The 22,985-nt window shown below is 39.1% G+C and overlaps 1 protein-coding gene across 3 annotated transcripts in view; it reads right to left on the bottom strand.

Annotated features, from left to right (window-relative positions):
• MTMR2 (myotubularin related protein 2) overlaps nucleotides 1–17,820 on the bottom strand; it is a 109,773-nt gene extending 91,953 nt beyond the window's left edge. Inside the window, exons 1-2 of one of the 3 annotated variants that reach the window (XM_068989346.1) lie at nucleotides 17,702–17,820; nucleotides 8,741–8,811 (exon numbers count right to left, since the gene is read on the bottom strand). Coding sequence is in view for 1 of the 3 variants with exons in the window: in XM_068989345.1 (XP_068845446.1) it covers nucleotides 17,702–17,781 (80 nt within the window). In the remaining 2 variants the exon portion in view is untranslated. Of the gene's footprint in view, nucleotides 1–6,369; nucleotides 6,429–8,740; nucleotides 8,812–17,701 lie in introns of those variants that run through there. The other 2 variants (XM_068989345.1, XM_068989347.1) reach the window with 2 other exon arrangements.
• Between the last annotated feature and the right edge of the window lie 5,165 nt (nucleotides 17,821–22,985).

Genomic DNA, 22,985 nt, shown 5'->3' with positions numbered 1-22,985 from the left:
GTTAAGAATTGGACATTGAAAGACAGGTTGGTTCAAAACTGGGAAAGGAGTACGTCAAGAATGTATATTATCATTCTGCTTATTTAATCTCTATGCAGAGTACATCATGTCAAATGCTGGCTGGATGAATCACAAGCTGGAATCAAGATTGCTGGGAGAAATATCAACAACCTCAGACATGCAGATGACAACACTTTAATGGCAGAAAGTGAAGAGGAACTAAAAAGCCTCTTGATGAAGGTGAAAGAGGAGAGTGAAAAAGCTGGCTTACACTCAACAGCTGAAAAACTGAGATCATGGAATCTGGTCTCATCACATCTTAGTGATGAGTGATGACTTAAGAGTGTCAGGAAGATGCTCGACATCTAAGCGTTTCATAATAGTACAGTGTGGAAGTGAAGGGGTATAAAAGATGCAACAGAAACACAGCAGAGAAAAATGGCAGAAGGGGAAACAGTGGAAGCAGTGACAGACTTTATTTTCTTGAGCTCCAAAATCACTGCAGACAGTAACTGCAGCCATGACATTAAGAGACACTTGCTCCCTGGAAGGAGTTATGAAAAACCTAGTTAGTGTATCAAAAAGCAGAGACATCACTTTGCCAACAAAGGTTCATCTAATCAAAGCTATAGTTTTTCCAGGAGTCATGTACAGATGTGAGAGTTGGACCATAAAGAAGTTGAGTGCTGAAAAACTGATGTCTTTAAATTGTGGTGCTGAAGAAGACTCCTGAGAGTCCCTTGGACTGCAAGGAGATCAAACCAGTCAATCCGAAAGGAAATCAACCCTGAATATTCACTGAAGGACTTACGCTGAACCTGAAACTCCAATACCTTGGCCAGATGATGCGAAGAGCTGACTCGGTGAAAAAGGCCCTGATGCTGGGAAAGACTGAAGGTAAAAGGAGAAGAGGGCAGCAGAAGATGAGATGGTTAGATAGTATCACGAACTCAATGGACATGAGTTTGAGCCAACTCCGGGAGATAGTGAAGGACAGGAAGCCTGGCTTGCTGCAGTCAACGGGGTTGCAAAGAGTTGGACAGGACTTAGCGACTGAACAACAACAAAGAGAAGCATAATACAGGACGGCTCTAGTCATACTATTTTTCAATAGTTCTGCCACTATGTCAGCCAGAGTGACACAGTTTTCTTTCCACCACAAGATCAAAACAAAAATTCCATCATCTGACTCTTAGTCATTCCCACACATTTACTGGTCTGCTGTTATTATAACAGAATGTCTTTTTCCCTTGCTACACCATTCCTAACAGCAGTGTTCCACCCTTTCCGTCTCAAAAGCTCTTCTATTTCAAAGTGTAGCATTTAGGTGAACAAAGTTATACAAACTAACTATTGGTAGGCAGGCAGAAGTTACTTTTTATATGCTTTTCAAAATAGTATCCTTAAATAAGATTTTCAACTCTTTGTTTCAATCAGATTTTAAGTTATACTTATTCCTGTAAGTTATAATTATTCTTGAGAATTAATCAGGCTAAAAACTTGCTACTTAGGACAGTCATGTCTAAACAAATGAATCTGGGTACCTACACAGAAGTATTTCTTACCTCATACTACTGAACTTACAGCATCCCTGATAATGCTGCAAAAGCAGAAAAATCTGTCTCCAGATACTGGTTTCTGTTCAGTTGCTTATCACGTTCAAATATTCCCATGCCTCAAAGTACCCCTCAGTTTCCTTGCCAGGATGGAGACTCGGAATCTCCACCTCCACTAAAGGACTCAGCCGTCTCCCCTCTGGTCTTCACTCTCTCCCTCTCCCTTTGCGGAGCAGTAACTTCCTAAAGTTGCCTGTTTCATACCCTCCCCTCTGACAGTTACTGACATCATCCATCTATCAGGGACTAGGGATAGTGTTGAAAACAGATTCATTTTCTTCATGGGACTTAAGAATACAACAAAGATGCTGGATATCTAAGTATTTTGTAAGAGAACAGAGTGGAAATGAAGGGATATAAAAGGATGAAGCAGAAACACAGCAGAGAATACAAAGCTCAGAGCACAGATGCAGACTCAGAAGCACTCAGGAGCTGAACACATGAGCGGCAGCGGCACAAAGACTTGGTTTCACCACTTAGCAGATAATAATTCAGCAAGTTACTTAGTCTAACGTCTTTCTTTATAAAGTAAGCTCATAAAATAAGGTAATGATACCTTATTAAAACCATAATAAGGATAAAAAAACACATGACATATAGAAAGTAATTAGTGCTAAACTCTTAACTGGTAGAAAGTGTTAAATCAATAGTATTGTGAAAATACAAAAGTACCCTGGTCAGAAGGGAAAATAAGATAAAATAAAAAATAAAGGTCTCCTTTCAAGTAACCCACTAATTAAATTAAAATGAAGCAAAGTCCTTGGCACTAAAAGTACTTTTCACTCAGATGTGCACTGTAAAATGTCCTCATTTGACTAAGATAACTAAATGTATAAACTTTTAAGCTTAAAATAAAAGTTTTACTTAATGGACAAATCACTTAATTCTAAGCACAAACATCACGGGGAAAAATTTTAAATATATATACATATGTATATGTTATACACATGCACACATGTATCCTGTGTAACTTCTGACAGATTCAAACAGAAGACTGGCCCAAATAAAACCAATTCCATCACCAGCATTTTTCAGTGTAACTATCAGCAATGTACCAACCCTCTTGACTCTGCTGTCTGCTGGGCTCGTAACAGAATTAATTAGCATCACTTTATTGTCAAACACACCAACACTTAGTGGTATTTCACAATAACAAACAGAAAAATAAAACTCAAGTATCAGAAGATACCAAAAATAGATTTATACTCCTCTTAGTTCTCCTGATTTAATAATTCAAAATCCAGTAAAAAATATTTCTATTATAGCAAAAGTGAGAAAGTGTTTGTGAAAATTAGGGGTGCAGATAAATATGCCCACACTTTACACTCCTAACTCAAGTGACAGGAAACAATTCACCTATCTTTTCACATATCCTAATCAACTAATGCCTCCCAAGAATCTGAGAAAACTTGCATTTCTTTTATTTCCAGTCACTATTGACAACAATCATTACAATAAGATTTAAATCACTTGCCTTATATAAACAGCTTCACTCCTACAGCCAATTTAATTTTTCTTCAGTATCCCATGGGAAGAAAAGGTTCTTTTCAAAAAAGTATTCTCCTGTAAGTAATGTCCTGAGCACATACATAGCATGTTTGTCCAAGTACATTAAAGAATGTACTCTACATTCTGACTGTGAACAGGCTTTTCTAGAAATGCAAATTTTGCTGTCAATACTTACACAATAGACTACAGTACATAAGCACTGTTCATGCTCTATTCATCATTCTGTTGAAAGTTTTATTAAAAATAAATAAAAGGCCTGCAATGTGTATAAAGCACTTGGGATACAAAAGACCTATTGTCAGAATATTTGTAGGATCTCCAAAATAGAAAAACAACTCCCCAAACAAATTAATTACAAATTATAGTAATTATTTTTTAAATGGTACACCAGAAACCTGAATTTTTTTTTTTTTACTTAACCAACCCATAGTTTAAAAGAGGTGGCACAGTGATCTTACCATCATGGCATCTGATTAACAAAGATGAGACTACATTCCTCTTCAGAAAAACAAAGGGGATTTGAGCTCTGAGACAGCTGGTGCAAGTTGACATCTGGAAAATCTCTAAGTTCTAAGGTACATGCAACCTTGGTTACAGTTTAATTTTTATTATTTTAGTTTCAGGTCTATCAACTACATTTTCCTAAGTAAAAGGTAGGACATGTTATTTGGTAATGCAAGAGAAAGTATGAAAAACCAAGTTGCATAGAAAATAGTTTACACACATCTTTTTTTCTACAGAGTACAGTTTCTTCAAAGATCTTATCTGGAAATATAAATAAATAGGTGAAAGCAAAAGTATTCTGGCCAAAACGAAATGTGCCTTTGGGGGATGAGGTAAGAAATGGAGAGCAGGAGGGACCATGAGTTCCAACATCATCAACAACTCCTTTTTAAAGAGTTTCTCAGGGACTTCCCTGGTGATCCAGTGGTTAAGAATCCGCCTTGCTATGTGGGGGATACGGGTTCAATCCCTGTTTGGGGAACTAAGATCCCACATGCTTTGCCACAACTAAGACCCAATGTAGTCAAATAAATAAAATAAATGAACAAGTTTAAAAATAAATAAATAAATAAAGAGTTTCTCAGAATCCCTTCAAAAATCCTGATTCAAACTCTGATGAGAGTAGAAATTAAAACTCACATGGTTTCATACAAAGCCTAGAGAGGAAAAGTTATGTATAGATCAGTTTAGCTGAGAAAGATTATTGGAAAGCTGATATGATTATTAGAGCTCAAAGCACACTACACAGATATTGCATTTCCTTTTAGAAACAAACAGTTCCATCCAAATTGAAGTATCAGGGCAGAAACACTACAAAGAGGAGAGTTGACCTATTCTGTAAATGCTTGCTCAACACTTTTACCCGAACAAATACAGAAAATACCTGGGGAATTCACACACTGATAAAGGACCTTGCGTGTAATTTTCTCATTCCATCATGCAAATATAATTCATTATTAAAACTCTGAAGTCACACATCTGTTCTTCCAGTTATCTAGACGGACATTTTTCCTTTTCCAAATCAGAGAAAAACAAATTATTACTATTAATTGGTCACAACCCCATCAACATGAGATACAAGTTTTCTGCAAAAACTTCAGTAATGTAAGTGAAGTTGACATAGGTTTTTGTTTTATTCTGCAGTCACTGAAACATTTTGTAGGAAAATAAGATCATTCAATGTCTCTTTCTCTTCCTAGCCTGGGATCTGCTACTGCTAAGTCGCTTCAGTCGTGTCCGACTCTGTGCAACCCCATAGACGGAAGCCCACCAGGCTCCCCTTTCCCCAGGATTCTCCAGATAAGAACACTGGAGTGGGTTGCCATTTCCTTCTCCAATGCATGAAAGTGAAAAGTGAAAGTGAAGTCGCTCAGTCGTGTCCGACTCTTAGCGACCCCATGGACTGCAGCCTACCAGGCTCCTCCATCCATGGGATTTGCCAGGCAAGAGTACTGGAGTGGGGTGCCATTGCCTTCTCTGTAGCCTGGAATAGTTACATTAAAAATCTAGTGTACTGGCATCATTCAGTGATTTATCCTCCCTTATTTTGAATACTATTCACTATTTACCAGATTAAGCTGGTTGCTTTTTCTTGCTTGTTTTTGCCTTTTTCCCTCAGGCTATATAATGAAGATGAGGAAAACATCTCTCTTTTAAAATATTTTTGAAGTAATTATACTTAACATTAGCATAGCCCTTTACAAATGTCAAAGAGCTCTCATACATATTCTCTTTCATACTTACTACCAACTCTGGAACTAGACTGTCTGGTACTAAATTACGATTCTACCACTCTGATGTGACTTCGAGGAAGTTACTAAACTCTCCGTGCTTCAGTTTCCTCATCTATAGTGATAATTCTCATACTTCACAGGAATATGAATAGAGAATTCAATGACTATACATAAAATACTTAAAACAGTGCCTATTACATAGTACACACTACATAAGCATTATTTTTTTAAATTACTGTCATCAAGATAAATCATCATATTCAGGTCTCACAACAATTCTATAAAGACAGCAAGTATCATTTTACCCTTTTTCCAGATAAAGGAATCAGGCTCAGAGATATCAAGCCGAGTCACAGTTAAGAAGCAGAATCCAAACTAAAAATACTCAGCCCTAAGAAAGTACCAAGACTTTTCACTACATTAGGTTGTATATATTACACAGGACAAATTTTTAGCTTACATAGTTCAATATACTTCTAAAGACTATAATTACTACTCTTTTAAACATTTAAACACTCAATTCTAGGCAGCACACACTGGTAGCCATGCTAAGAATATACCTTTTTTATTCAAAATAAACCTTCATCTCTTGCTAAGCATTTTAACAGTAGCAAAAGTGAGTCAGATTTCCAAAGAAAATAATTGGACTGGCTGGACAAGGTAAACCTATCATTAATTTTCCAATATTTAAGAGTTTATTTTTAAAAACAAAATGTATACCCCATGAAACTTGAACTCGTTCATACTATGATTTATGTAGGGCAAGGAAACAGCATGCATTTAGAGTCAAAGTTCAAGTTCTAGTTCAACCTCTTCTAAGCAAGAACAATGAACAGTCATGCACTCCTCTGAGCCTCAAGTTACTCATCTGTCCAATGAGAATCTCCTCACAAAAGATAATGTAGGTGAAACACTTTTCTAACTATAAACTACACCAGAATGTGTTAACATTACCATTAGTTACTTTGATTACATTGAGGAACAATACTGAACATTCATTCACTCACCATTTTTTTCCCCAAAGAAAACTGCTGACAGAAGTCTTGCAATACAGAAGTATCACTCTGAGTATTTTGTGTAACTCTATAAGGTGACGATCTGGACTGGACTACCACAAGAAAAGAGAAATTTCACTGGTAACCCACAAAGTATCTATTCTAGTACCATGTACTTCAAGAAGACACAGTAAAATCTGAACAGAAGAAATAAGAGAACAGACCATGTCACAAGCATCTGCGTATTTTTCTTTCTGATTTTAAATAGTAAATGTTTTTAATTTAATCATAAGAAAACTAACTGCACATATTATCACCAGAGCAGTAACCATAATACATTACATTTGTGTGATACTTTTACAGTGTTCAAAGCATTTCATACATATCATTATAGAAATACAATATTACTGTTTGCTCACGTGTATTTTAATATTTATAAAAATTCCACTCTCAGGCAAGTCCCTTAATGTCAGTGTCTCAACACACCAAAAAATGAAGGATTTACACTACATAGTAGATAAGTTTCCTTTTCAGAACTACCATCTGTACAATTTTAAGTCTGTGATTATAAAAAGAGTAAAAAAAGTATGTAATGGGAAGAAATTTTTAAATTACAAAAATACAACTTATTAGAAATGAGTATGTGATTTTAAATGTCCCTTTTTAAAAATCTTACAGTGAAAATATGTTCCAAAATTTCTGGAAAATTGAGTTAACAACATTTTATAGTGAAACTTTGTAGTTAATTTGAGAATTAAAGAATATTTCAAAGGAAATTGGATAAATACACTTACTAACGTAAGGTTAAAATTCAGTAATTATCAATATATCATATACAATACAATATAAAATACAACACTAAAATTAATTAACACATAGTTCAGAAAACACTTTAGAATATTTTCATACTCAGAGATATTGTGAACATAGGAACTGTAACAATGGAGTATCATACATACAAATGACTTCAACTATTTAAGGTCTCTGGCTTAGTATATAAAGTATCAACTTCTGTACAAAGAAAATAAAACCACTCCTAATAGTATCTTATAGAATCCAAAGGGGGAAAAAAAATTTTAACAGCAACTTGTTTATACTATTTACCAAACACCTACTATTAGCTACCATCATTCAAAAATGAAATCAGATCCTTCCTTTTCAGAAGCATAAAATTTAAAGACCAAGTAGAGATATGGCCATGGGTGCGGGGGAGAGAGGGGTTACTCTTTCTGGACTGGACTACGAGGGACTTTTTCCCACCCAGTGATTCCAAAATCAGAACCAGTCATCCATCTGACTGAAGATGAAGAAACAAACAGTTCATGTTCTTCAGTTATTTTTTTAGTTATTTTTTTCAGGAACAGTGATGAACTGCTTATGATTACACACATACACACTAAAACGGTCTGGCCTAACTGAAATCATGCCATGACTTGAAGTCTAGAAGCAGGAGTCAGGAGATCATTTCTGGCACTAATAATCTCTGTGACTTTGGAGAAAACACCACCAAACCATTCCTGGCCTTCAAACACTTATGGTGTCTTTGGGTTAAGTTACTAAACTTCTCTAGGTCTGTTCCCTCAACTACAAACTTACACAGTTGTACTAGAATCCAAAAATATCTGGATTAGTGGTTCTCACTTTAAGGAGAGACTCCTGGGCCCATTCCCCAGGATTCAGAATGTCTGGTTCAGAACCTAGGAAACTAAATGCTCATCAAGCACCACAAGTGACTGAAATGTGCAGGCGGGCCTCAGGCACACTTGAGAAATTAACTAGCTCATCTCTCACACCCTAACTGTTTAAAAAGATGACATTACTCACTTCAGCACCAAGGTCTTATTCAGGAATTCTAGATCTAGCTCAATGTGCAGGACATTATCTATGTTAAGCAAATATTTATAGAGAGTAAGAAAGGAAGGAAGGGAGCGGGTAAAGACAGAAGGGAAGGAAGGGAGAGGCTAGCTAGCTTACTGGTCATATTTTTGCCTAAGAAATACAGAACAATAGCAAAATTAAAACTGCATAAAACATACATCAGTGGCTGGAAAGTGAAGACCTCAGTCTACACACACATACAATTTTAAATACAACATCAGCCTTTGTCAAAGTGCAAAGTCTAGGAAGGAAAAAGCAAAAAATAGTACATGGAAGCCAAAAGAATTTTAATGGGAAATTACTGATGACTAAAAATTGGTGACTATTTACCCCAGGTAGAAGAGAACAGAATTTAAGGACTAGGACTTGGATTTGGGACTAAAGTTTGAAGTTATTGGTTACTCATACACATAAATTTCATTTGGAATAATATATGAACTGCAGAAATATTGTTGGCAATATTAACTTTCGTCCAATTTTTATTTCCATTTTCCCATTCACTTACATTATAATTTTTGAGATGTTTTATCTTCACTTCTGATGATCTTCAAATGTCAATGGCTCTTAACACATTAACTGTAAACAAACACAAAGGAACTTAAGAGAATTCAGATATTTAAGGAATCCTACAGTAAAATAGTCTAAAATATTCTGTAAAGCCTAAAGGAGAGGGACAGGCAGAAAGAGGTTTTGGCATCATGTTTATTCTTTATTAATTTATCTGTTATTCAAAATGTAAGCCTGTTCTTCTAACTGAAAGTGATACTATCCTCTTACTATTCAGGCAAAGAAAAAAAAATTATCCTATTTTTCATTGGAAGAAAAAAACATTCAAAACTGGAGAAAAACGGGGATGACCCAGAGAGATGATATGGGGAGGGAGGTGGGAGGGGGGTTCATGTTTGGGAACGCGTGTACACCCATTGTGGATTCATGTCAATGTATGGCAAAACCAATACAGTATTGTAAAGTAAAATAAAGTAAAAATAAAAATTAAAAAAAAAAAAAAACTGGAGAAAATTCTCTCCAAAGATCGAAATTCTGAACTTAATATACTGTGCACCTCATCCTTTTGCTCAGCAGAAAGTGCAACTGGTCAAGGAAACTCACTTCCCCGTCAAGACACCCACCTGACCTGCCTGGGACTGCCCTCTCACTGCTGAACCAAGTTCTGCCCTGGAGCTGGGGCACCAGATCGCCAGGCATGAGGAGTTCGTTTCAGCACTGAGCCCCTGAAGTTAAACAAAACTTGGGTCCAAATGTCAAACTGTTCTCCCTAATCTGCAGTTTTCTCATCTGTAAAAGGTGAATAATAATACTGCTTCTTTCATATAATTAGGAGGATTATATAAGAAAATGCATATAAGGAATTTTAGCACTATACCAAGCACACAGTAAGCACTCGATAAACGTTAAGTGCTTTTATTTACAATATTATTGTGACTACGGATATTATTACTATCGTTTACTAGAACAACTTTCACTTGAAAAGCAAAGTTTATCTCAGGTATTCATATTTTTAGGTACTGCTTTTGGTTGTAAAAGAATATTATCTAGTACCAGAAACAGAGGACATTTATATTATGTAAAATTTCATTCTTGACTTTTGCCAGGTGTCCTGGCTCAATTCAAGAAAATTAAGGCTCATGATATTAGCCCATCACGAGTCAAAGTTACTACACCTTTGGCTAACACACAACCTCCTAACAAAGTCTTACTTGAGCAACTACCCACTTGCTGGTTTCAGTATTGCCAATGCTGTTAGAAAGAAGATGGATGTCTGTTACTCATGCCTATCAAATCCCTTGAGCACAATGAATCACAGGAGTCTCCCAGAAGAGACTCCTCTACCCTCCTCCATTAATCCCCAATGATTAAACTCCTTGTGTTTGACATTACGTGCTTAAAATATTAATATTTAAGTTTGGTAACAAAAATGCATAGAACTTTTAGATTGAAGATATAAAAATAAACACAAGATATTGGCAAAAGCATTCATAAATTAACATGGCCCTGAACAGCCTGCTCTCCTTTCCTTATGAAGACCAAACCTTCTCAACTGAAATGAGAGAAAACACCTCATTATACCCTGATGCAGCATTCTGGGAGGATATTAAACACATGGATACATGGCCTCGAAATGAATGCTAAAGTGCAGAGGAAAAGCAGCGTAGGCCACTGTGCTCAGACCACCACTACTTTACCCAACAATTCCTTGAGCGTCTCAAATGAAATAGCACAGCTGGTCACTCTTCATTTGAATTCTACTTGCTTTTCACTTAATGCCACGGGAATAAATAAATGCATCCTTTTCACTGTATGGTCCTAGATTAAGATTATAAAAATCTAGCCTAAGATAATACACACACAAAAAAGTAAAAACCTTAAAAACCCAAAAGTTTAGAGGGCTCCAAGATACAGTTCTCATTTTTGGTTGCTACAACATATCATCTCTCTCTTTCCAGGCATTTTCCATTGTGATCACTGCAGCAAATCTAAGAATGTCTCTGGCACAAGTAAGTGTTGTACACTTCAACTGAAAAATATTTTCCTTGCTTTAAGATGATTTATCTGTATATATGGTAGAAGCTACTGCCTGACTTCAATACCTATTCTCTTCTATTCCTTAGACACACATTCCCAATTTTTAGTTTAGAATAAGGCCTCCCAGAGGAGACTACATAATCTAGCCTCCACTGTGGCTAGGTATGGCATGGGACCATGATCTGACCAACTGGATGTAAACTTAAAACGGTGGTATGTGACTTCAAAAAATGTATCCTTTAAATAGAGGCAACATGCCTTTCTTCTTCCTGTCCTCCTTTTTGACTCATGAAGATCAGTGATTAAAGAACTGCAACAGTAATTCTGGCTCTCATGGTAACACTGGAATGTAAGATACAGTGAGTTAGAAAGAGTCTATGTCCTGGATACTTTATATCCATTGTATCAGATCTGTATTAACTATTCCTGGGTTTTTATGTGGGGCAAAAAGAACACAAAATTATCTTTGTTTTATGACAAGGTTACTTTGGATTTTCTGTTATACTCGGCTAAACCTAAACTTAAAAACAAAAAAACGAAAAAGAAGAGTTTTCCAAGTAAGTGTATTTAGGTTTTTTGAAGTGTATAGGTTGAAATATTTTAAAATTTTTACTATATAGCATCTGCTCTTAATCTAGACTAAGAATTACTTAAACAGCCCAAGAGTTAATCATATCCAGTAAAGTCTTTTAAAGAAGGAAAATTCATCAGCAATTACTGCCACGGTACTAAGGTACTTGGCCAGGAGAAGAATTAGAAAACTTGCTCATAAGTGGTCTATAGTGATGACAACATTGGTACATATATAGAAACACATTAAGAGGGATACCCACAGTTAGTTCTGTGTAATAAAGCTACAGGAAAGGGTATTGAGGTCACTAAGGTTATTATTTTCATTAAAAGGGCATCTTCCCTGTCCCTTTAATTATAACCATCTTGTATCAATCTTTTCATTTTATATAGTTCCATTTTTAATCTGACTTCCTGTGTAAAGCAAGCTGATAAAATCACTCTCACCTCTCAATAGCTTTAATCCTATCCATTGATTTAACTAAATCATAGCGTAGGCCAAGACATAGCAAGTGCTTTACCGACTCAAAACTAACCTCCTTTAGAAAGAAAATACTCTATACTAATCTAGAGAATTTCCTGAATCACACGCAACCTTTGTCCCTGGTGAGTTTGAATACAATAGCATTAACTGGAAGCTTTCCAAAATAAACTCACTGTTTTCTGAACATCTGTATCTGGGTTATTTCCTTCCCTTCGACATAATCCTTTATTGGTTCAGGTGATAGCCTTCTGGAATTCTTTTTAATAGTTTCAAAAATTGTATGTTACCGCTAATGCATCCCACCAAGGACCTATTTTCATAAGCCCCAAAACATAATGTTTTGGTGTTCTTTCTTGTGGCTAAGAAAGAAAAGCTCTCAGGAAATTTCCTTAAAGCCAGATATAATAAATCCACAAGAGATGGACTTTTACCTTTCATTATTTCAGTCAATATTTTTATAAAAGTGCTCTCAAGTAATAGGCTTGGAGTTACTAAGCAACCATCAGTGAAAGACTCAAAACAGTGGTTCTCCAACTTCAGCATGCATCAGGATCACCTGGCTGTCCTGATAAAATACAAACACTGGTCTCCACCCCCAAAGCTTTGCATTCAGCTACATCTGAGGCAGGGCCAGGAAACCTGTATTTGAACAAATTCGTAAGGGATGCTGATGTTACTGTCTTGGAACTGCTGAGCTATATTAACAGAAGACTGATGATGACAGAGTAAGCAGGTAAAAATCATTCACAGGACCCAGTTTCAACTTCAGTATTAACCCAAACACTTGTGATCAATAAGTAATCTTTGTACATGTTCTTCCAGAAAAATACACACAAGTACTGATTAGTTTTAGGGTCCTGTTATAATGAAACTCAAAATAAGTAATTTTTAGGCTGTCTAAATGTTCAATGTCTGGTGTTAATAACAAGGCCAAGGTTGGAGATACAATCGATTAGCTTCACTTTGTTCTGTAGCTATAGTTTGCTAACTCAGCCAGCTGCCTCAGAAGTTATGCCAAGAGTCAAAAGGAGAACTGGTAAGAATGTGTCATTGGACACAAATCCATCACCACTACTGAAAAAAACAACCTGAAAGGATACTTCCTACTGGCATCACTTCTAAGTGACCTTGGGGCTGAAACCAGGAATGAGACCCTCCAGTGAAATGTAGTTTGGAAATCTTAAAAACTCCTACCTCTTCAGGTTATGTCTGTGTGTGCGTACAAGCATGCTAAGTTGCTTGACTTGTATTCGACTTTTGGTAACCCTATGGGCTGTAGTTGGCCAGGCTCCTCTGTCCATGGGATTCTCCAGGCAAGAACACTGGAGTGGGTTGCTATGCCCTCCTCCAGGGGCTCTTTCTGGAGACACTGAACCTGCATCTCCTGCGGCTCCTGCGTTGCCAGCAGATTATTTATCACTGAGCCACCAAGGAAGCCCCCTCCAGGCGGTAAGTATCATCAAAATTCATAGAAACAGAAATCCACGATCTGCTGTTTTCAAATGATGATAATTTTAAGGAAGACAAGCAATTCAAAAATGTAATTAGCTTGAGCTACTTTTTTGATTATATTATGTGCACCTCCTCTTTGATTGTTTTAATCTAAGTTAAATGTAAATATAAGATGCTCATAAATGCTAATGAATTTATACACTAGAAATCAACTAATAACCAAAAACAATCTGGGACAAACAAATGGTGCCCAGAGAAATTAGAAAATGAGGATATATTGGATGAAAGAAATACAGATTAAATAACTGACAAACTAAATTTGAGAGAAAGAGACCAAAGTAATCAAGACAGATGGAAAGTCCAGTAGGCTAAGGAAACAATGTTGTGAAGACAAGAGGAGTGGGCACAGAAAGATAATTCTGACAATAAAAATGCCCGGGGTGTCAAGAGGCTTCACACAAGGGCCCCATCAGCTCGAACCTGAACTTGTGACTTTATAGGCCACATTTCACTTTGGAAAACCTTTTAATTCTTTGAATAGAAACAACAAATAAGACAAGTGTTGAACATTCAGTCAACATTTCTTTATTCAATCATCTACTGGGTGCCTCTCTGGCACTAGATTTTTTAGCATGATTGTGCACAGTAAAAAATAATCAAAGAAACCCACTTAAGCAGTACATTCTCTAACAGTGTACAAACTGAAAGATGGAAAAAAACAGACTAAGAAGCCAGATGAATATCAGTATAGTCTTAAATTCTGCTGTATAACTTCTACAGTTCTGAAGCTCAGGTCTACCCTAGCTGCCATATCCAGCCCACAGTATTGTTTTATCAATAGTCTGACCACAAAAATCAGAGCAAAACCAACTGGAATACAGTCAGATAATCAGTGTGCTGAAATGAATTTTTTTCCACAACTCTCTCTCTCTCTGTGGGGCAGGACATGTGTGGTGAAGGCAACAGCAGGATATACAAGAGCTGCTGAACCGTTCACTCAAGTAGGCAATACCAAGCAGGACTCACCAAAGAAAATCAGCTTAAGCATGCAAGATGACATAATTGCTAATCAGCTGTAGCTGATAGAAACTACTATCTAAATATCATATTAAGAATGAAATTGCTCTTCTGTGAACAAAGATATAAGGCTTATGATGACCTAGAAGGCAAAGCTAGAAGCAATAGCAATTCTGAGCTGACTACAGATTTATAGATATACATAGACTGTGGATATATAGATATTAAAACTAACATATGTTTAGTGTGAACCACAGATCCCACAAGAGCCAATCACTCAACCTAAATTGAGTGTGTCATTTTCCAAAAAACAATGGGCAACCATAAGGGTTACAGTACTATTTTACAGATTTATATTTTTCCTACTTCCCAGAAGAGTATAAAACATTTTACAAATTAACACATTTAAACATAATATTTAAGCTGGCTCCATCTAATAGTAGGAGTATTTGAAGGAATTAAAGATGAATATATTACCAACTTCAGTTATAAATTTGACTGAAGACTTTTTGCCAAATTGAAGATGCAGCTACATAATTTCCATTTTGAAACAAATAGAAAACATAACCAAAATTTTCCTTGAAACTAAACTCAGCAGAAATTTGGTAATCTAGTGTGCAAATCACAATCTGTAATACACTGAATAGAATTATTAACTATTATTTTGCAAGAGATATCAAAGTAATTTCACAAGGCAATTATCCTAACTGAAAATAAGAAAACGAGAATTTTCTAATTGTATAAAAAGAAAGCAGAACTACAATTTAAGAATGAGATTTCTGCAAAAGACTGAAATAATACAGTTCAAACACCAATATTTCGCTTAATCATAGGATAACAAAAGTAGTAAACCTAATCTGGGTAGTTACGTAACATTGCTGTTGTAACCATAGTTGTCCACCCTCCCTCTGTATTAGAAGCACCTGTGATTGACTGTGACCCAAAATTAAGCTAACAAGTGTCTACAATCCAGCTATCCTATAATGTTGATTAAAGAGAGTGCCACAAATAGGTGTAATGATCCACAAAATAAAAGATATGAAAGAATTTAGCAGGATGAATTCTATAGACAATCAATAAATATTATTTTTCTACTTTTCTAGAGAACAGGAATGAAAGCTGGCATTTTCCTGTGAAAGTAGAGCCATACTTATAGTTTTGTCTGGAGAGGATGAAGCCAACAAACTCCAGTCAAAATTCAAGGAATTCTTAACTTCCCCATATTCATATGTAACCTAATGTTTCATTAAGAAGTTAAAATATATACGTATAAACTTTGAAGTTGTTGGGCTTTTTCTTTTACTAAATAAATGTGCTTAACTGGCAAAACTAACCTAGTTATGTGATATAAACATTTAGTGTAATTTCAAAAATTCAAAACAAAGGTTATTATCATTAAGATACAGAACTGACAGATTTTTAAAGCTTAAAGGGACCTTACAGATGTTCTAGATCAACTCTCCCTTCCCCCGCCTTATTTCAAAAGATGAAAAAACCGCAGACTGGAGAGGTTAAATGAGACAGGCCAAATGACAAACTGAGCCTAGGTCTAAAGAGCCTGAGCCTCCTGACAGCCAGTACTTTCTTTCTAACAAGAGTATGCTGCCTCCTGTGGTGCCAAATCCTCCCTTGGATGATATTACTTCAGCTGTCTCATTTGTTTTCTTTACATTCTATCTATCCTGAGCCATTTGTAACTTTCCCATAAAATTAAAATTTTCCAACCTGTTTTCTGAATGATTTTACAGCTGAGTGTAAATCCCCCAGTCTTCTAAATTTCATTGCAGGCAGATTCTTTACCTTCCGAGCCACCAGGGAAGACCTAAATTTCAGAGCAATAAACCTAAAAAGCACCTGAAACAAATGCACACTAGTGGTATATAATCAAATGCAAAATCACTCTCCGGCATAATTCAAACCACAAATTCAAAAAATAAAATTTATTAAGCACCTCTGACAGGCAGGGTCTCTGTTAAATGATGGTGATATGAAAACCAATACGATATGATCCTTGTCCTCAAGTAGCTGACAGTCTAGTAGAGAAGACAATTAAACCAACACTGTGCTTGTTAAAAACACTGTAAAAGGGGTGGGCAGGTTGCTGTGAACACATTTAGGAAGAGAATCTAATAAAGAAAGGTGGGATCAAGTAATGATTGACTTCCCAATGAGGTCCTGAACAGCAACAGAAAAAAAAAGGCAATATCACCCATATTTAGCAGAGCCCAAAACGAATTAAAAGAGAGCAACAGAATTTAAAGGCTCAAGAGACAGTTTTCTATGACAGTTAACCTGTGGTATCCTCTAATGCACATTAATGAAGTCTCCTTTATGTACAGTTGGGAAGGTCCCCTGGAGGAGGAAAATGGCAATCCACTCCAGTGTTTTTGCCTAGAGACTCCCATGGACAGAGGAGCCTGGCGGGCTACAGTCCATGGGGTCGCAAAAAGTCGGACACGACTGAGCAGCTATTAATAGTAATAATTCCAATTTATTCACGGGAAAAAAAATGAAACGTGCTAGTTTACAGCGATTTAGTATCTAATAACTAATAACAACCAGACTTTTTCAAAGGAAAAGAACCTGATTTCAATGTAGCAGTATAACAATACAGGTCTTCCTATTTCTTAATAAAATTTACTATTTTAAAACAACAGGAAAAAACTGCCTTTGAAACACGTCAAGTTAATATTCACGACAGCTCTGCGAAAAGCTACATAGTAAAATCCTCCTCAAAATTCCAGGGGGGGGAAAAAATCCCAGTTGATACAAGATGGAAACCTGGAGAACCGGTAGGTAGCCCAGGAAGAAGGAAAACTACCACTCATTACTCAGGAATAATAACGTTCAGCTGGAAGATTCACGGTGTGGGTACTCACATTTTAAAGCAAAGTTGGGGGGAGGGGGGAAGATCAGAATGCAAGGAAACCTAAAAAGAAGTGAGTGAAGTGACGGGAAAGAGCGGAAAGGGTGGGCAAGAACCCAGACACCCAAGACTGAAAGACGGATGGAAAAAAGACTGGAGAAGGGTCTCAGAAAAGAGTCGTCCAGGGAGAAAGGCAGGGAGGAGATGGGGGGAGGGGACAGAGTTGGGGAAGGGCTGTCCAAAAAATGAATTAAAGGGAAGTGAGAGATTAGAGGATGTAGTGGACTGAGGCGTTCTCGACCGCAGATAAAAACACCAGAATACAAAACGTAAGGCCGATGAAGAACCGCAGAGTTTTAACCTCCTCTTTCCCAGCCTCTAACCCGCAGAGAGGAAGAAAGAAGAGGTGCCCAGCCTGAGGGAAGGAGTTCCGGCGCAGCTTCCCAGTCCCGGAGCCCGCGACGTGGGGCACCGTCCAGCGGGTCCCGGGCTCCTCTTCACCCCCCCTCGGGCGCTCGGCGGGCCCCGGTTACCTGGACAGGGAGTCCACGCTGGGCGGCCGTGCTACTGCTGGCTGAGCGCCAAGGCTTTCGCAACTCGAGCTCTTCTCCATGGCGCGGCGCGGGGGCAGCCGGAGGAAAAGCCTGCGGCGACCTCCGCGGCTGCCCGGCGGGAGGAGCGGAGGGCGGGGTGCGACGGGCTGGGTCCGCGCTCAAGCCCGCGCCGGCCCGGCAGGGAGACCGGAAGCGGCCATGTTCCCCCAGCCTGCACCGCGCGCGGGCGCTGCTGGGAGCCCAAGGAGCCCGCGGCGCCCCGGGGGCGCCCGCCCTCGCGCGCTTCGCACGCCGCCACCCCGTGCGGCCGCCGGGGGCCGGGGAGCGCGTGACGGCGCCTGAGGGCCGAGGCTCCTCTGAGGCCGGCGGGAGCCGGGGCTGCAGGAGGAGGGGCCGTTTTAAAAATAATGAAGCAGCGAGTACTACGGACGAGGGTCTGAAGACAAGGACCTTAAGGACGGGGACGATTGTGACGGGAATGTGGGGGTCGGGGAAGAGAACAGAATAATAAAGGATGTGGGCAAACCGTAGGATGAGAGGCAGAGGGACGCGGGGGATGAGGAGGGGAGGACCTGAACACAGGTTCGCGTAAAGGATGAGGCTGTGAGAGGTGAGATGGCGAAATACTCATCACGTCAAGAGCTGAAAATGATTAAGTAATTGTTCCTTAAATCATAATTAAAGCCTACTTTAGGAGGCTTCCTTGGTGGCTTAGAGGTTAAGCGTCTGCCTCCAATGCGGGAGACCTGGGTTCGATCCCTGGGTCGTGAAGATCCCCTGGAGAAGGAAATGGTAACCCACTCCAGTATTCTTGCCTGAAGAATCCCATGGACAGAGAAGCCTGGTAGGCTGCAGTCCACGGGGTCACAAGGAGTCGGACACGACTGAGCGACTTCTCTTAGGAGAAGGAAATGGCAACCCACTCCAGTACTGTTGGCTGGAGAATCCCATGGATAGAGAGGAGCCTGGTAGGCTGCAGTCCATGGGGTCGCAGAGTCGGACACGACTGAAGCGACTAAGCAAGCAAAGCCTACTTTAAAGTTCGTGGATTCACATCCTGCCTCTCTGTTATTTGCAGTGTAGTCCAAGGCATGGAACATTAATTCTTTAATCTGTAAAACAGGAAAACAGCTTCACAGAGGAGTTCAGTTCAGTCGCTCAGTCCTGTCCGACTCTTTGCGACCCCATGAATCGCAGCACACCAGGCCTCCCTATCCATCACCAACTCCCGGAGTTCACTCAGACTCATGTCCATCGAGTCCGTGATGCCATCCAGCCATCTCATCCTCTGTCGTGTCCCCTTCTCCGCCTGCCCCCAATCCCTCCCAGCATCAGAGTCTTTTCCAGTGAGTCAACTCTTCGCATGTGGTGGCCAAACTACTGGAGTTTCAGCTTCAGCATCATTCCCTCCAAGGAAATCCCAGGGCTGATCTCCTTCAGAATGGACTGGTTGGATCTCCTTGCAGTCCAAGGGACTCTCAAGAGTCTCCTCCAACACCCACAGTTCAAAAGCATCAATTCTTCAGCGCTCAGCTTTCTTCACAGTCCACCTCTCACATCCATACATGACCACTGGAAAAACCATAGCCTTGACTAGACGGACCTTTGTTGGCAAAGTAATGTGTCTGCTTTTCAATTTGCTATCTAGGTTGGTCATAACTTTTCTTCCAAGGAGTGAGCATCTTTTAATTTCATGGCTGCAATCACCATCTGCAGTGATTTTGGAGCCCAAAAAAATAAAGTCTGACACTGTTTCCACTGTTTCCCCATCTATTTCCCATGAAGTGATGGGACCAGATGCCATGATCTTCCTTTTCTGAATGTTGAGCTTTAAGCCAACTTTTTCACTTTCCACTTTCACTTTCATCAAGAGGCTTTTTAGTTCCTGTTCATTTTCTGCCATAAGGGTGGTGTCATCTGCATATCTGAGGTGATTGATATTTCTCCCGGCAATCTTGATTCCAGCTTGTGCTTCTTCCAGTCCAGCGTTTCTCATGATGTACTCTGCATAGAAGTTAAATAAGCAGGGTGACAAGATACAGCCTTGACGTACTCCTTTTCCTATTTGGAGCCAGTCTGTTGTTCCATGTCCAGTTCTAACTGTTGCTTCCTGACCTGCATATACGTTTCTGAAGAGGCAGGTCAGGTGCTCTGGTATTCCCATCTCTTTTAGAATTTTCCACAGTTGATTGTGATCCACACAGTCAACGGCTTTGGCATAGTCAATAAAGCAGAAAGAGATGTTTTTCTGGAACTCTCTTGCTTTTTCCATGATCCAGTGGATGTTGGCAATTTGATCTCTGGTTCCTCTACCTTTTCTAAAACCAGCTTGAACATTTGGAAGTTCACGGTTTTCGTATTGCTGAAGCCTGGCTTGGAGAATTTTGAGCATTACTAGCGTGTAAGATGGGTGCAATTGTGCAGTAGTTAGAGCATTCTTTGGCATTGCCTTTCTTTGGGATTGGAATGAAAACTGAACTTTTCCAGTCCTGTGGCACACTTACAACAATGCTTCATACGTAAAAAGCCCTCAAATGTAAGTAGTATTACTACCCTCTCCATAAGGGTGGATAGGATGAAATGGGCTAGTGTGTATAAGCAGTTTTTAACACAGTTTCAAACATGATAGCTACAGGAGAGGAGGAGGTTGAGAAGGAAGAAATGATTGGTATGGTAACAGTAGTATGGAAAGTATAAACCAGGTAGGGAAAAAAATGACTGTTCATCATTCTGTTTCCCTCGCACCCCTGGCCCAACATTATAGAAAGGGCACTACAAAAAAAAAAAAAAGCTGAAACTATCAGTCCTGCTGTAACTTGGATTAAACTCTGTGTGGTTTTGAATTGTGTGAAGGGGAAAAATCATTTTGGCATTAATCCATTGTCTACTCAAAAAGGTATGAAAGAGGAATTGGTGAGGGAACCGTTAAATGTGCAAAAGATTAGACATGTATACTATTGGATGCAGTGGATATTGGATAGAAGGCAAAGGTTTAGCAGTCTTTCCCTGCCCTCTCAAATTCCCCAACAAGGCAGGAAGGGAGTGTAAAGGGATAATCTGTGATAAGAGAACAGGAACTGGGTGAAGGGGAAGTGCTTCTGCTGGTAATTTTCTATTACAGAGGACAAAGGAAGGCCATAGAAAAGATATCATAAAGGAATTTCTCTGGTTGACACTGAGTCACAGTCACCTTAGGTATGTGGTATAAAAATATGCAAAGATTATTTCTGTGAAAGAAATCAAGACAATGAGTAGTTAAAAAAAAAAAGCTTCCTTGCTAGGATAAATAGAATTATGTGGATTTAAACTGAGTATGATTTACACTGACAATAACTGATGTCTTTAAGAAAGTCTCAAGGTATAGGAGCAGTGAAATATTAACTTGCAAGTGCATTCCTCAGAAGAGCAGCTAACCTAGTTGTGTTCCGTGTAAGCTGTGGTTCATTGCTGTTCAGTCACTGAGTCCTGTCCGACTCCTTGTGACCTCATGGACTGCAGCTTGCCAGGCTTCTCTGTCCATCACTATCTCAAATTCATGTCCAGTGAGTCGGTGATGCCATCTAACCATCTCATCCTCTGCCACTGCCTCCTCTTGCCCTCAATCTTTCCCAGCATCAGGGTCTTTTCTAATGAGTTGGCTCTTCACATCAGGTGGCCAAAGTATCGGAGCTTCAACTTCAGCGACTATCCTTGCAATGAAAAATCACGGTTGATTTCCTTTAGGATTGACTGGCGTCCTTGCTGTCCAAGGGACTCTCAAGCATCTTCTCCAGCACCACAATTGGAAAACATCAGTTTTTCAGTGCTCAGCCTTGATCCAACTCTCACATCAGTACACGACTACTGGAGAAACCATGGCTTTGACTATATGGACCTTTGTTGGCAAAGTGATGTCTCTGCTTTTTAATACAGTGTCTAGGTTTGGCATAGCTTTTCTTCCAAGGAGGAAATGTCTTTTCATTTCATGGCAGTCGTCACCATCCACAGTAATTTTGGAGCTCAAGAAAATAAAATTTGCCACTGTTGTACTTATTACAATGAATGAATATGTATTGAAGCAAAAAGACTTGGCCTTTCTGTTCCATTCCCTAGCTTGGCAGGTACTGGATGGCAACTAATTTTTTTATTTCTATAATCTGTAAAGAGAGCTTAACTGTACTCCTCTGATAGGCAAAGAGAACAGGTAGTCTGAAACAAGAATAAATATCTACAATGATTCATTAGGAAAAAAAAAAAACTTGCTAATGCTTTTCCATCCCTACCTGTCTTCCAAATTGTTGGCTCACTGTCACCTGGTATCTTAACATGGATTTTCCAGTCTAAATTTGGTAAAAGCTGATGAATCCTTGGATGGGAGACCCTTGTACTTTCTACTACTCAGTTTCATTTTTTCATTTCAGTTCAGTCACTCAATTATGTCCGACTCTTTGCCACCCCATGGACTGCAGCGCACCAGGCTTCCCTGTCCATCACCAATTCCCGGAGCTTGCTCAAACTCATGTCCATCGAGTCAGTGATGCCATCCAACCATCTCATCCTCTATCGTCCTCTTCACCTCCTGCCTTCAGTCTTTCCCAGCATCAGGGTCTTTTCAAATGAGTCAGTTCTTTGCATAAGGTGGCCAAACTAGTGGAGTTTCAGCTTCAGCATCAGTTCTTCCAATGAATATTCAGAACTGATTTCCTTTAGGATAGACTGGTTGGATCTCCTTGCAGTCCAAGGGTCTCTCAAGAGTCTTTTCCAACACCACAGTTCAAAAGCACCAGTTCTTCAGCACTCAGTGTTCTTTATGGTCCAACTCTCACATCCATACTTGACCACTGGAGAAACCAGACCTTTGACTTGATGGACTCTTGTTGCCAAAGAAATTTTTAGTAAAGTTCATTTTTAGCACTGTGTTAGTAGAGCACTTGAAACCATCTGTATCATTAGATGCAGCAATTTATATTGCGGTCTATTTAGTGATTAATAAAGAACAGTAATGTTAAGTGTAGAGACTTTGGAACCAGACAAATTTGAATTGGAATCCTGATTCTGTCACTTGGTGGTGGTGGTGGTGGTTTAGTCGCTAAGTTGTGTCCAACCTTGCTACCCCATGGACTGTAGCACGCCAGGCTCCTCTGTCCATGGAATTCTCCAGGCAGGAATACTGGAGTGGGTTGCCATTTCCTTCTCCAGGGGGTCTTCCCAATCCAGGAATCAAACCCGGGTCTCCTACATTGCACGCAGATTCTTTACTGACTGAGCTATGAGGGAAGCCCCC

The sequence above is a fragment of the Capricornis sumatraensis genome, chromosome 16 (genome assembly GCF_032405125.1).
Source record: "Capricornis sumatraensis isolate serow.1 chromosome 16, serow.2, whole genome shotgun sequence".
Lineage (NCBI taxonomy): Eukaryota > Metazoa > Chordata > Mammalia > Artiodactyla > Bovidae > Capricornis > Capricornis sumatraensis.
Note: the sequence above shows the minus strand (reverse complement) of the source record. Positions and strands in the feature narration are given on the sequence as shown.